The following is a 12,265-nucleotide window of genomic DNA, read 5'->3' on the forward strand; positions in this document are numbered from 1 at the left end:
CTGGGTACATCACAGTAGTGGAATCATATAGTACTTGCCCTTCTGCGTCTAGATTGTTTCTCTTGGGACAATGTCTTCAAGGTTCATCCATGTTGTAGCCTCTGTCAGAACTTCATTCTTCTTTTTAATCGCTGAATGATATTCCATTGTGTGGATGGACCACGTTTTGTTGATCCATTTATCTATTGATGTATATGTGGGTGTTTCCACCTTTTGGCTATTGTGAATAATGCTGCTATGAACCTGGGTATACAAATATCTCTTTGAGACCCTGCTTTCAGTTATTTGCGGTATATACCTAGAGGTGCAATTGCTGGATCATATGGTGATTCTGTTTAACTTTTTGAGGAACTACCAGACTATCTCCCACAAGTGGCTGCACCATTTTACATTCTGCGAGCAACGTACAAGTGTTTTAATTTCTTTACATCCTCACCAACGCTTGTTATTTTTTTTTTTTTTTCAGTAGACATTCTAGCGGGTGTGAGGTGGCATCTCATGGTTTGATTTGCATTTCCCTAAGATTAGTGATGTCGAGCATCTTTTCATGTACTAATTGAAAGAAGACACCATCTTTAGTGTAGCTGCTGGGACAAGCGAGCAGTACCAGTGAACAGCATGGGGCTGCAGAGCTGGAGGGGACCTCTTCTTGCCCTTAAGGAGCTCAAATGACTTGAGCCCAGGGAGGCACAGACCCTGTGCACCAGGGCTGGAGGCGGAGTTGCCTTGAAGATGGCGTAGGATTTCACCAGAAGCCTCAGAGCCCTCCAGGGACAATGGTGGTTAACAGCTCGGATGTCAGGCCTGAAAAGTTTCTTCTCCACAAATAGCCTTCTCCTCCAGCTGCAGGTGTTTATAGCTTCAGTTGATCCCTAGCCAGGGTGCCCCCAGGCCAGGCTGTGGGCATTGGTGGGGGCTGGCCTCCTCCGCAGCCCTGCCTGCAGGGGTGAAATGTCAGCTGCTGTAAAGAGCTCCCTGTGAGGCCTCTGCTGAAGCAAAGATCTGTCTACCTGCTGGAAGCTCATGCCCTTTTCAACTTTGAAAACTAATAGCTTTAGTTCTAATAGGACCTTATCAACAATATTAGCAAAACAACTGTCTTTGATGACCCTTCTTAAAGGGCATAAACCCTGAATATGTTTACGGCCCTGGGGTAGGGCTGGTACAGGGAGGAAATGAGACACAGAAGAGGCCTGTCCCAGACAGGATTTAGCAGATGGGGTTTTCATGCTCCTGTGTGACTGAGGAAGAAAGAGCCTGGGGTGGCTGGCAGGACACGTGTGACCCTGGGTGTGGGGTTTGGAGAAGCGTGGTCGTCACTCTGTGTGGACCCTGCATTGGGAGTGCCCCGCCTTCAGCCCATGGTGGGTGGGGCTGTGGGTGTGAGCTGGGGGCTTTGGACACGTGTCCTCTGACAGATGGGCCACAGTCTGGTGGGGTGTCCTTTACAGTCCCACCCAGGCCCTCTCTGGGGTTGGCCAAGGCCACCTGCCACACTGCAATGCCCAGCTGCCCAGCTGGCCTCCACGTGGTCCAGATTGGCCTCCTGCCCCGTCTGGGATCTCAACCTCCAGAGGGTGGGAGGCCCGGGGTTATGCAGCTGGTGGCAGAGCTGGGACGAGGATGCAGCTCTTGCCTTCCTACCAGCTCACCTGGATTTTCTACTCGTTTCCTCCTGCTGTTGCTCTTTTTCTTTTTGGCCACGCCGTGTGGCTTGCGGGATCTCCATTCCCTGATCAGGGATTGAACCTGGGCCATGGCAGTGAAAGCCCGGAATCCTAACCACTGGGCCACCAGGGAGCTCCCCTGCCATTGCTCTTTGCTGCCTTCACTGTGGCTTTACGGCTCTGCACACTCCTTACATCTCTCTGCTTCTCCCCCAGCTCTAGGAGCCTCCTGGCGTCTCAGTCATCCAGGGCGCTTTGGCTCCTATGGCTCTGAGTACCGCTGTCCAGGAGAGTGAAAACACATGGGCATTGGGACTTCCCTGGCGGTCCAGTGAGTAAGACTCCGTGCTCCCAATGCAGGGGGCCTGGGTTCGATCCCTGGTCGGGGAACTAGATCCTGCATGCATGCTACAACTAAGACCTGGTGCAGCCTAAATAAATAAATAGATAGATAGACAGATAGATAGATAGATAGATAAATTAAAAAAATATTAAAACAAAAACAGGTGGACCAGCTCTTGGTCCAAATAGTTGGCTCTCCCTGCAGGACCTGGGCCAGGGCCAGGTCAGGGCCAGGAGCAGTGAGACATCACTAAGGACTTACTTCACGCAGAGACCCAGGGAATCGGCCAGGGGTGGGAGGGGTGTGGATGGTCCAGAGAGGCGGAGCAGAATGGTCTCTGGCAGAAGAAACTCCCAGCCCAGCCAGGGGAGACATCCGTGGGGAAAAAGCAGCCATTGTGAAGCCCTGGGTGTGGCCTTAGAAACGGATGTTCCTGTGGGCTTGGGACAGTAATAAACCATGTGACTTTGAATAAATCACTTTCCCTCTGTGGGCCTTAGTTTCTTCTCGCTTAGGCTAGCTAGGACCCCTGGTGCCCCCGGTCCATCCCCTCACTCCTGTGTTAAAGAGAAGTTAGGAGATAGACTCTAGGGCCGCACTGCGGATAGAATGAAGACGAGAGCAGCTGCACGAGCTGTTGTGAGGACGAACGTGTGCGCACACGTAAAGCCTGCCGTGTTCACTCTGTACGGGTGCCTGTACGTGCTCCACAGACGGTCATTGTTGTTACTGTTATCACGAGAGTGAAAGAAACTACAGCAGTTCCCTGTGTCTGTATAAGGCCTGGATTAGAGGCCAGCTGGTTTGGAGGCAGTTGAATGGCCGGGTTGACCTCGGGAGGACCTCAGGGGGCAGGAAGGGAGCTGTTTGCCCCCCTTGGCTGCAGACACCCAGAGAAACCCAGGGCTCCACTCCCACCCAGGGGATCCTCCACTGCTGAGCAGCAGGCCGGGCCTGGCTGGAATACGGTCCGAGGGGCCTGCAAGGGAGAGGAGGAGGCCTCTCCCGAGAGGAGAGAAGCACAACTTCCAACGTACAAAGACAGCCGAGCCAGCCTGGGACCCTGGGTCTGGCTCCTGTGACCCCACTGCTGGCCTCGTGCCTAGGGCCCGGGCCATGCCTAGGGCCTGTCTGTAGGCAGAGGTCCTGGACCCTGTGGCAGAGACAGAGGTGGTGCCGGGGCTGGGCGGGGGCTCCGTCCTTGTGACATGGGGGTCATCTGTGACATGTGGAGTAAGGGTCTCAGCCGGGGCTGGGCAGGGGCCTCCCAGCTGCTGTTTAACGGGTGCTACAGAGTACACGCCACTGCGTCCAGCCAGGAGGCCCGCCCGGACTGGGAGTGGACTTCCTGCGGACCGATCACCTTCTCCGCCAGGCCCTGTGCCACTTCCAAGTGGCTGAGCCAGGACTCAAACCCGGGTGTTAGCCCTAGGTCTGCCGGTGGCCCATCTGAGTGGGATTTTCTGGGCTCAGTTTCTCCACCTGCCTGCCCTTCTGTGGGGGAGGTCGGATTTCCTGTGACGTCAGTGAGGCTCACACTTCGGGGCCCCTCACCTGCGTGGGCCCCTTCCAGGCGCCTAAACTTTTTCTTTTATATGTTTTTAAGCTCTTATTTATTTATTCAGCTGCACCACATGGCTTGTGGGATCTTAGTTCCCTGACCAGGGATCGAACCCAGGCCCTAGTAGTGAAAGCGCCGAGTGCTAACCACTGGACTGCCAGGGAATTCCCAAAACTGTTTATTTATTTATTTTTAATTAATTAATTTATTTTTGGCTGTGTTGGGTCTTCGTTTCTGTGCGAGGGCTTTCTTTAGTTGTGGCGAGTGGGGGCAAGTCATCGTTGTGGTGCGCAGGCTTCTCATTGCGGTGGCTTCTCTTGTTGCGGAGCACAGGCTCTAGGCACGCGGGCTCAGTAGTTGTGGCACGCGGGCTCAGTAGTTGTGGCTCGCAGGCTTTAGAGTGCAGGCTCAGTAGTTGTGGCACACGGGCTTAGTTGCTCCGCAGCATGTGGGATCTTCATGGACCAGGCAAGAACCTGTGTCCCCTGCACTGGCAGGTGGATTCTTAACCACTGTGCTACCAGGGAAGCCCCTCGATCTCCTCTTTTATAGCTGTTACCATTTGCCTTACATATTGAGGTGCTCCTATGTTGGGTGCATGAATATTTAAAATTGTTATATCTTCTTCTTGGATTGATCCTTTAATCATTATGTAGTGTCCTTCCTTGTCTCTTATAACATTATTTTAAAGTCTATTTTGTCTGATATGAGAATTGCTACTCCAGCTTTCTTTTGGTTTCCATTTGCATGGAGTATCTTTTTCCATCCCCTCACTTTCAGTCTGTATGTGTCCCTAGGTCTGAAGTGGGTCTCTTGTAGACAGCATATATACGAGTCTTGTTTTTGTATCCATTTAGCAAGCCTGTGTCTTTTGGTTGGAGCATTTAATCCATTCACAGTTAAGTTAATTATTGATATGTATGTTCCTATTGCCATTTTCTTAATTGTTTTGGGTTTGTTTTTCTAGGTCCTTTTCTTTTGTGTTTCCCACTTAGAGAAGTTCCTTTAGCATTTATTGTAGAGCTGGTTTGGTGGTGCTGAATTCTCTTAGCTTTTGCTTGTCTGTAAAGCTTTTGATTTCTCTGTTGAATCTGAATGAGATCCTTGCTGGGTAGAGTAATCTTGGTTGTAGGTGCTTCCCTTTCATCACTTTAAATATATCTTGCCGCTCCCTTCTGGCTGGTAGAGTTTCTGCTGAGGAATCAGCTGTTAACCTTATGGGAGTTCCCTTGTATGTTATTTGTCATTTTTCCCTTGTTGCTTTTAATAATTTTTCTTTGTCTTTAACTTTTGTCAATTTGATTACTATGTGTCTCGGTGTGTTTCTCCTTGGGTTTCTCCTGCCTGGGACTCTCTGCGCTTCCTGGACTTGGGTGGCTATTTCCTTTCCCATGTTAGGGAGGTTTTCAACTATAATCTCTTCAAATATTTTCTTGGGTCCTTTCTCTCTCTCTTCTTCTGGGACCCCTATAATGCGACTGTTGGTGCATTTAATGTTGTCCCAGACATCCCTTAGGGTGTCTTCATTTCTTTTCATTCTTTTTTCTTTATTTTGTTCCACAGCAGTGAATTCCACCATTCTGTCTTCCAGGTCACTTATCCGTTCTTCTGCCTCAGTTATTCTGCTATTGATTCCTTCTAGTGTATCTTTCATGTCAGTTATTTTATTGTTCATCTCTCTTTGTTTGTTCTTTTATTCTTCTAGGTCTTTGGTAAATATTTCTTGCACCTTCTTGATCTTTGCCTCCATTCTTTTTCCGAGCTCCTGGATCATCTTCACTATCGTTATTCTGAATTCTTTTTCTGGAAGGTTGCCTATCTCCACTTCATTTAGTTGTTTTTCTGGGGGTTTATCTTGTTCCTTCATCTGGTACATAGCCCTCTGCCTTTTCATCTTGTTTGTCTTTCTGTGAATGTGGTTTTCCTTCCACAGGCTGCAGGATTGTAGTTCTTCTTGCTTCTGCTGTCTGCCCTCTGGTGGATGAGGCTATCTAAGAGGCTTGTGTAACCTTCCTGATGGGAGGGACTAGTGGTGGGTAGAGCTGGGTGTTGCTCTGGTGGGCAGAGCTCAGTAAAACTTTAATCCACTTGTCTGCTGATGGGTGGGGCTGGGTTCCCTCCCAGTTGGTTGTTTGGCCTGAGGCGACCCAGCACTGGAGGCTACAGGCTCTTTGGTGGGGCTAATGGCGGATTCTGGGAGGGCTCATGCCAAGGAGTACTCCCCAGAACTTCTGCTGCCAGTGTCCTTGTCCTCAAGGTGAGACACAGCCCCCATCCCCGCCTCTGCAGGAGACCCTCCAACACTAGCAGGCACGTCTGGTTCAGCCTCCTATGGGGTCATTGCTCCTTCCCCCGGGTCCTGATGTGCACACTGCTTTGTGTGTGCCCTCCAAGAGTGGAGTCTCTGCTTCCCCCTGTCCTGTCGAAGTCCTGCAATCAAATCCTGCTAGCCTTCAAAGTCTGATTCTCTGGGATTTCCTCCACCTGTTGCCAGACCCCTAGGTTGGGAAGCCTGATGTGGGCTCACAACTTTCACTCTTCACTGCAGTGGGTGGACTTCTGTGGTATAAGTGTTGTCCAGTCTGTGAGTCACCCACCCAGCCCTTATGGGATTTGATTTTACTGTGATTGCGCCCCTCCTACCGTCTCACTGTGGCTTCTTCTTTGTCTGTGGATGTGGGGCGTCTTTTCTGGTGAGTTCCAGGGTCTTCCTGTCGATGGGTGTCCAGCAACTAGTTGTGATTCCGGTGCTCTCGTAAGAGGGAGTGCGAGCACATCCTTCTGCTCCGCCATCTTGAACCAGGATTTCTGAGGGTGGCCTCTTGATTCGGCCTTGGCAGTGGGGAGAGGTCAGCTGGGGGCCCCATGTGGCCTTGGCCGTGCTCTCTGGTTGCAGCCCAGGTGGCTGACAGCCCACTTGTCTCGCCTCTTCCCTGCACCAGCAGCTCCCTCACTCCCACTGCTGCGGCCCCTCTGGGCTCAGCCATGCCCAGCAGGACAGGGCAGGTCCCGGAGGTGGAGAAAGGAGGTAATAACTGCCGCTCAAACCCTCTCGCTCTGCCTCTCCCCACCAGTGCCCTCTTTATGGTCTAATCCTACCCGTGGTCAATGCAGCTCAAGGCTCACCTGGCCGCCCAGCCTGAGCTGGCCCCTCCTCCTCTGAGCACTTGGCATGGTCCCGTCGGACACGGGCGCAGGGCCATCATGTGGGCACACCTCTCTCCTCCACCGGGGGGTGAGCTCTGGAAAGCAGAGAACCCCTTGTCCTGATCTCATTTACGGTAAGGGAGGACATGGGGCCTGGTCGTCCCGGGGGATCTTGCAGCATCACCTCTAGGAGGCTGGGCCCACAGCAAGCACTCGTGTGACCCGTTGACGGTCTAGCTGGAGCCGTGGAGCTGTGCTTGGCTGGGTTCCCTGTGTCCGGGTTAGGGCCACGGGTTCCTCTCTGGAGACACTCTGTGTCTTGGCACCTGCGTCCCCCGTCCCCCTTGCTGCCCACAGACAGGGCACACATCCTGTCAGGTCCCGCTCATTAATGGAGGTGGTGGGGACCGTGGGAGCTGCCCGGGGGAAGGGCCAAGGAGGAGGCTGCCAGGCTGCGGTGGGGGAGGCTCTGAGGGGGCTTTCCGAGCTGTGCGCCCACCGGCCAGAGATCCACAGCCCTGTCACCCTGCTCTCAGGTTAGCAGTCCCCCAGCGAGGCCTCGGCTTCCTCTTGCTGCTAGGAGATCCCTGGGATCTCAGGAGGGCGGGAGGGGCCCCGCAGAATCCTCACCCCAAGTGCCGCTCAGGTTGGGGAGGGCCGGTGAGGGGCCCTTGAGCTCGCCTGTCTTTGTCCTGGTCCTTCCGCTGAGTGGATGTTGGCGTCTCCGCAGGTCGGAATGAGCTGATCGCCCGCTACATCAAGCTCCGGACAGGGAAGACCCGCACCAGGAAGCAGGTGGGCCCTGGGGCAGGTACCCTGGCACTGGTCGGCTCCCAGGGTGGGCCCGGCCCTCCGCAGGACTGGGTGTGGACTCTGGGGGCCAGCTTGGGAGGGGTCCTCTGCTGGGTGTGCCACAGATGGTCAGTTTCCCTGGGGTCCCTTCTGCCATCGCCTGGGAGGAGACCCCTCCCCATCCGACTGCACTTGTATTTAACTGGGAGAGGTGGGACCGAGGTCCCATCAGTGACTGATCCTTTCATTCATTCGTTCGTCCATTCAGTCTGTGATGGGATGGGGGGCTGTGGAGGGCCGAGGGTCAGGGGAGCCGGCCGTCGGGGAGACAGGAACCCCTCTTCCCGCCACAGGTGTCCAGCCACATCCAGGTTCTGGCTCGGCGCAAAGCCCGCGAGATCCAGGCCAAGCTGAAGGTAAGGCCAGGGCCGCAGCGGGAAGGCTCGGGTGGGCCAGCCTCCCGGGGCTGGGGCTCTTCTCCCAGGAGGAAAAGTCTTCCCTTGGGTTTGGGGGCTGGCTGCTTACGTGTGGAGCCAGTGAGCTTCTCAGTGCTGAGGAAAGTGGGGTTCAGCCTGTAACCTCTCTCCCACCCGCACAGAGGACGTTGACTGGGGGCCGTGTCTATGTGTCTATGTGTGAATGGCCGGGCTCACAGCATCCTGGGAGATACAGGCCGGCCTCCTGCTGTGCTCCCTGCCTGCCCCCTGCAGCCCAGAGGAACCGGGCACACCCTGAGTCCCACGGTTAGAGCAGCAGGACTGCCCTCCAGACCCCGTTTCTTGCAGACCGTGTGGCCCCTTACTGCCGTCACCCAGATCCTGTGGGTGGCAGGCCTGCAGGGTGGGGTCCACGCTGGGGGAAGGGCTGGTAGGGCTCCCTGGATCAGCCCCACCTTGCAGGCCTGTCTGCCAACAGGCGACTGCTACACGGGGGGCCAGCCGCTGGTGGGAGTCCCCTCGCCACGGGCCTCGGGCCTCCTGGACCCTGGACCCAGGGGCCCTTGGCTGAACCCTGGCAGGGAGCAAGCTACCCATCACGGTGGGTGTAACAGAAGAGTCTATGGCTTCTTGGTAGGAGGAGCCAGCACTTGGGGCTGAGACCAGTAAATCACAGGCATTTTAATTTTATTTTTATGTTTTGGCCGCACTATGTGGCTTGCGGGATCTTAGTTCCCCGACCAGGGATTGAACCCGGGCCCTCGGCAGTCAAAGCACAGAGTCCTAACTGCTGGACCGCCAGGGAATTCCCCACAAACATTTTTTAAAGCAGTGGAAGCCCTTTCGTTTTTCTCCCAAATTAAATATCACCCCGATCCGTTATCAGAGGAGCTACTCTGGTCAAAGCTAGGTTGGCGAGAAGCAGGGTAGGGACCCTTCGTGCTAGTCACCTCTCAGCCCCCATGACTCTCGAACCCGAAAGCATCCCAGAACCCAGTTTAAAAGCCCCTGGACTAGAGGACCATGGAGGCCCCATCTGGCCCCGTTGTCCGTGACCCTGACACTGGAGGCTCTGACGGCGTGGGTGGGAACTCCCAGGAGGCCCCATTCCTCCTGCATCAGCCCAGCTGTCCCCCGCCCCTCACAGCTGTGGCCCAGCCCTTGCTTCTTTGTCCCCGGGACAGCTGGCTGGGCCGCAGCTGCTGGTCTCTCCCTCTCAGGCCGGCACATGTGTGTCCGGACATCCCCAGCCCTGCAGCCCACTTGCCCCTCACTCCCCGCTCTGGTCAGCCTGTGACTCACCAGGGCCTGGTAGGGGACCGGGTGGAGAGCCGAATGTCCAGGGTTCTGTTTAGAGCCATCGAGGGGAGCTTTGCATTCCTGTGGGGGCCGGCTGTACGGCCCACGTGTGCTCGAGGAACTGAACCTGTCCCTGTCCACAGGCTCTAACGTGGGGCTGGGAACAGCCTCTGTGGACCGCTGGACAGGCTTCAGGGGGAGCCATGGACCCCTTCAATAACATGCACATTTTCATGCATTTTTCGGGGAAGATTGGTCTGAGGATTTTGTCATATTCTCCAGAGGGTCTGGGGCCCAATGTAGTTAAGCTCCCTGGTGGATGGCAAGGTCAGGTAGAAGTCCTCGGGTCACAGCCCTGGTCTGGCCTGGCTCTGCCCTGGGCTGTGGGCCCTCTGCCATGTCACCCACCTGCCTCGAGCTCCATCCAGGTTCCCCGCCTGTAAAATGACAGGGTTGAGCAAGGTGGTATCTGAGGTCCCCTCCAGCCGCAAAATTCAGTAGCCTGGTCACTGATGTCACCCCGCACTCCCACCTGATTCCTGTCCCACTCGCTGGTCCCTGGCCGTTCGTTTAGACTGGCCATCGGGAGGAAGGGACTCAGGTTGCCGACACAGGGCTGGAGCTCTCTGCCCTCCCACCACTGCAGTTGTTAACAGAGGTTTGTGGGCCTCCTGGGGCGTGGCCTGCCACCCCATTCGTGTCCTGGAGGGAGCGGGCCTGGGCATGTATGGCATCTCCCTCCTGACATCAGCAGAGCCCTTGGGGAGAGACAGCCTGATGCTTTGGTTATCAGAGACAGCCTCAGAGCAAGGCCCAAGTTTGGCCCCAAAAGGACAGTGGGCTGGGGAGTCCCACCACTCATCGCGGCCTCCCGGGTCCTCTGTGCTGAGGATGGGTGCCGGCAGATCCTGATATGCCCCCTCCTTGGTTTGCTCAGCCCCCCGGGCCTGCAGAGGTCAGAGGTCATGGATGTGCCATCCCGGACGGACCTTAAGGGCCTACTGTCACGTGACCCCTGTCAACACCCAAGTCCCCTAAATCCTCTGAGCCTCAGTTTCTTCATCTTAGAATGGGGAGCCTACGAGTCCTGCCAGCCTCACGGGGGTGCTGAGATGTTCAGAACCAAAGTGAGACAGCGTTCTTTACCTTCCGGGGGCCGTCTCGTGTGTGCCCCATGAGCATAAGGGGTCCCTGAGAAGCCGAGTGGAAGGGCCTGGCCCCAGAACTCATCGCGCAGGATGCTGGACGCACCACCTGGACCCGTCGGGCCTGACGCCGTGGTGATGCTACCCACCGGGCGAGTGAAGTCATATGCCAAACCAGCTGTGGGCTGAAAGGACCTCCCTCAGCAATTAGCTTGCTTATTACTCAGGACAGATTTGGGTCCACCAATCTGATTATTAAATAAAGTGCCCACTTATTTTTCCCTTTTAAAAAGTAATTCATCCTAAAGATACAGAATTTCTAATCAGAGCTCGCGAGTTGACATAAACCAACCTTTTGTCTCCAGTAGTGCTACCCATACTGAATAATACTTGCTGTTCAGTCTGTATGTGTGGTCTTCTTTTGGACCCACTAGGCTTTCTGACATACGGTATGTTGTCTTATTGGTTTTGAAGACCTTTGGGATTGGAGAGCTCAGGATGGGGGACCACTGGCTAATACAAGTAGTAACCACGTATTATGACTATTGTTATTGTAAGCAGGTCGTACTGCTGATTTGCTCGGAGCCTCTGCGGGTGAACCCATTTTGGAGGGGTCTTTGGACCGTAGAGGGGACCCACAGAGGGCAGAGAGTTGGTATTCGCATCCTGGCACGTAAAAGGTTCGGGAGCCATGGGTGCCCGTGGTACAGTAGAGATCCACAGGCCAGGGCTAAGACGGGGGCCACAGGAGACCGTCCCTTGTCACCGTCCATGTGACCGAGGATGACCCCTGCCCAACAGATATTCATGCACCATCTCCCAAGGGCCAGGTGAGGCCCCAGCCACCCCTGGTGAGCAAGACCTGGGTGGTCCCTGTGTCCCTGAGGTTGGTAACAGGAGAGCCATGGTCTGGCAGGTAGCCTCCAAAGTCTCTTTAAACCCTAATGAGACTGGCAGGGCAAGTGATGTGCCCCTTTGACGGATGAGGAAGGTGATCAGAGCCACCGAGTGACTTATTCAAGTCACAGGACCGGTTCCCAGCCCTGCAGAAACGTGAGACTGGTCCCCAGGGCCGAGTCCAGGGTCTGACTTCCCTGTCACCAGCTGGACCCGCCTCTCCCGACCTGCCACGGTGCCCACACTGAGGCCTCCCTCGATGTCTCCCCAGGATCAGGCAGCTAAGGACAAGGCCCTGCAGAGCATGGCTGCCATGTCGTCCGCCCAGATCATCTCTGCCACAGCCTTCCACAGTAAAATGGCCCTCACCCGGGGCCCAGGCTACCCGGCGGTCTCAGGGGTAAGTGGGGCTGCCTGGAGTCGGAGGCTGGACTGCCCCGTCCTTCTCACTCCTTCCCCTTCCAAGGCACTGGCCACACCAGAGTCCTCACTTGAGTCCTCTCGGGCCAGGAGAGCCAGGGAAGGAGAGACCAAGGACCGAGGGGCCATGCAGTCACCGGGACCGCCCTCCTGGGGGCCTCGGCAGTGACAAGGGTGCAGCCGCCCCGTCACACGGCCACCTGGGGGCTCTGCAGAGTTGGCCCCGTTTACAGAAGAGGAGGCTGAGGCCGGGCTTTGGGGCGGCGCCGGTATGTTCTGAGGAGCCGCTCTGCCACGCCCCCAGCTCAGCCTCGTACCCCCTCCGCCCTCAGGGGCTCCTTCCAGGTAAAGGGCTGATGTCCAGGAACAAAGTCCTCTCGAATTTTAAACTGAGAATGGGTCTCTTGGCCGTGGCCACGTGGGTCCCGCTCTAAGAACAGTCCAGAGAGGCCCCTCCTCCCCGGGGCTGAGTCCTCCCAGGGTGTTGTAGGCTGTTGGGACTGACGCACCGCCCCAGGCCCTGTGTCCGGGGAGGCTCTCGTCCAGCATTTTTCCGA

The 12,265-nt window shown here is 55.6% G+C and overlaps 1 protein-coding gene across 2 annotated transcripts in view; it reads left to right on the plus strand.

The window, feature by feature from the left end:
• TEAD4 (TEA domain transcription factor 4) overlaps positions 1-12,265 on the plus strand; it is a 45,633-nt gene that overhangs the window by 14,833 nt on the left and 18,535 nt on the right. Inside the window, exons 3-5 of one of the 2 annotated variants that reach the window (XM_029206580.1) lie at positions 7,449-7,513; positions 7,864-7,926; positions 11,560-11,688. In XM_029206580.1, coding sequence (XP_029062413.1) covers positions 7,449-7,513; positions 7,864-7,926; positions 11,560-11,688 — 257 coding nt within the window. Of the gene's footprint in view, positions 1-7,234; positions 7,514-7,863; positions 7,927-10,314; positions 11,689-12,265 lie in introns of those variants that run through there. The other variant, XM_029206581.1, reaches the window with a different exon arrangement.

This window comes from Monodon monoceros, unplaced genomic scaffold (assembly GCF_005190385.1).
Source record: "Monodon monoceros isolate NGI ecotype Baffin Bay Population unplaced genomic scaffold, NGI_Narwhal_1 Super_Scaffold_6, whole genome shotgun sequence".
Classification (NCBI taxonomy): Eukaryota; Metazoa; Chordata; class Mammalia; order Artiodactyla; family Monodontidae; genus Monodon; species Monodon monoceros.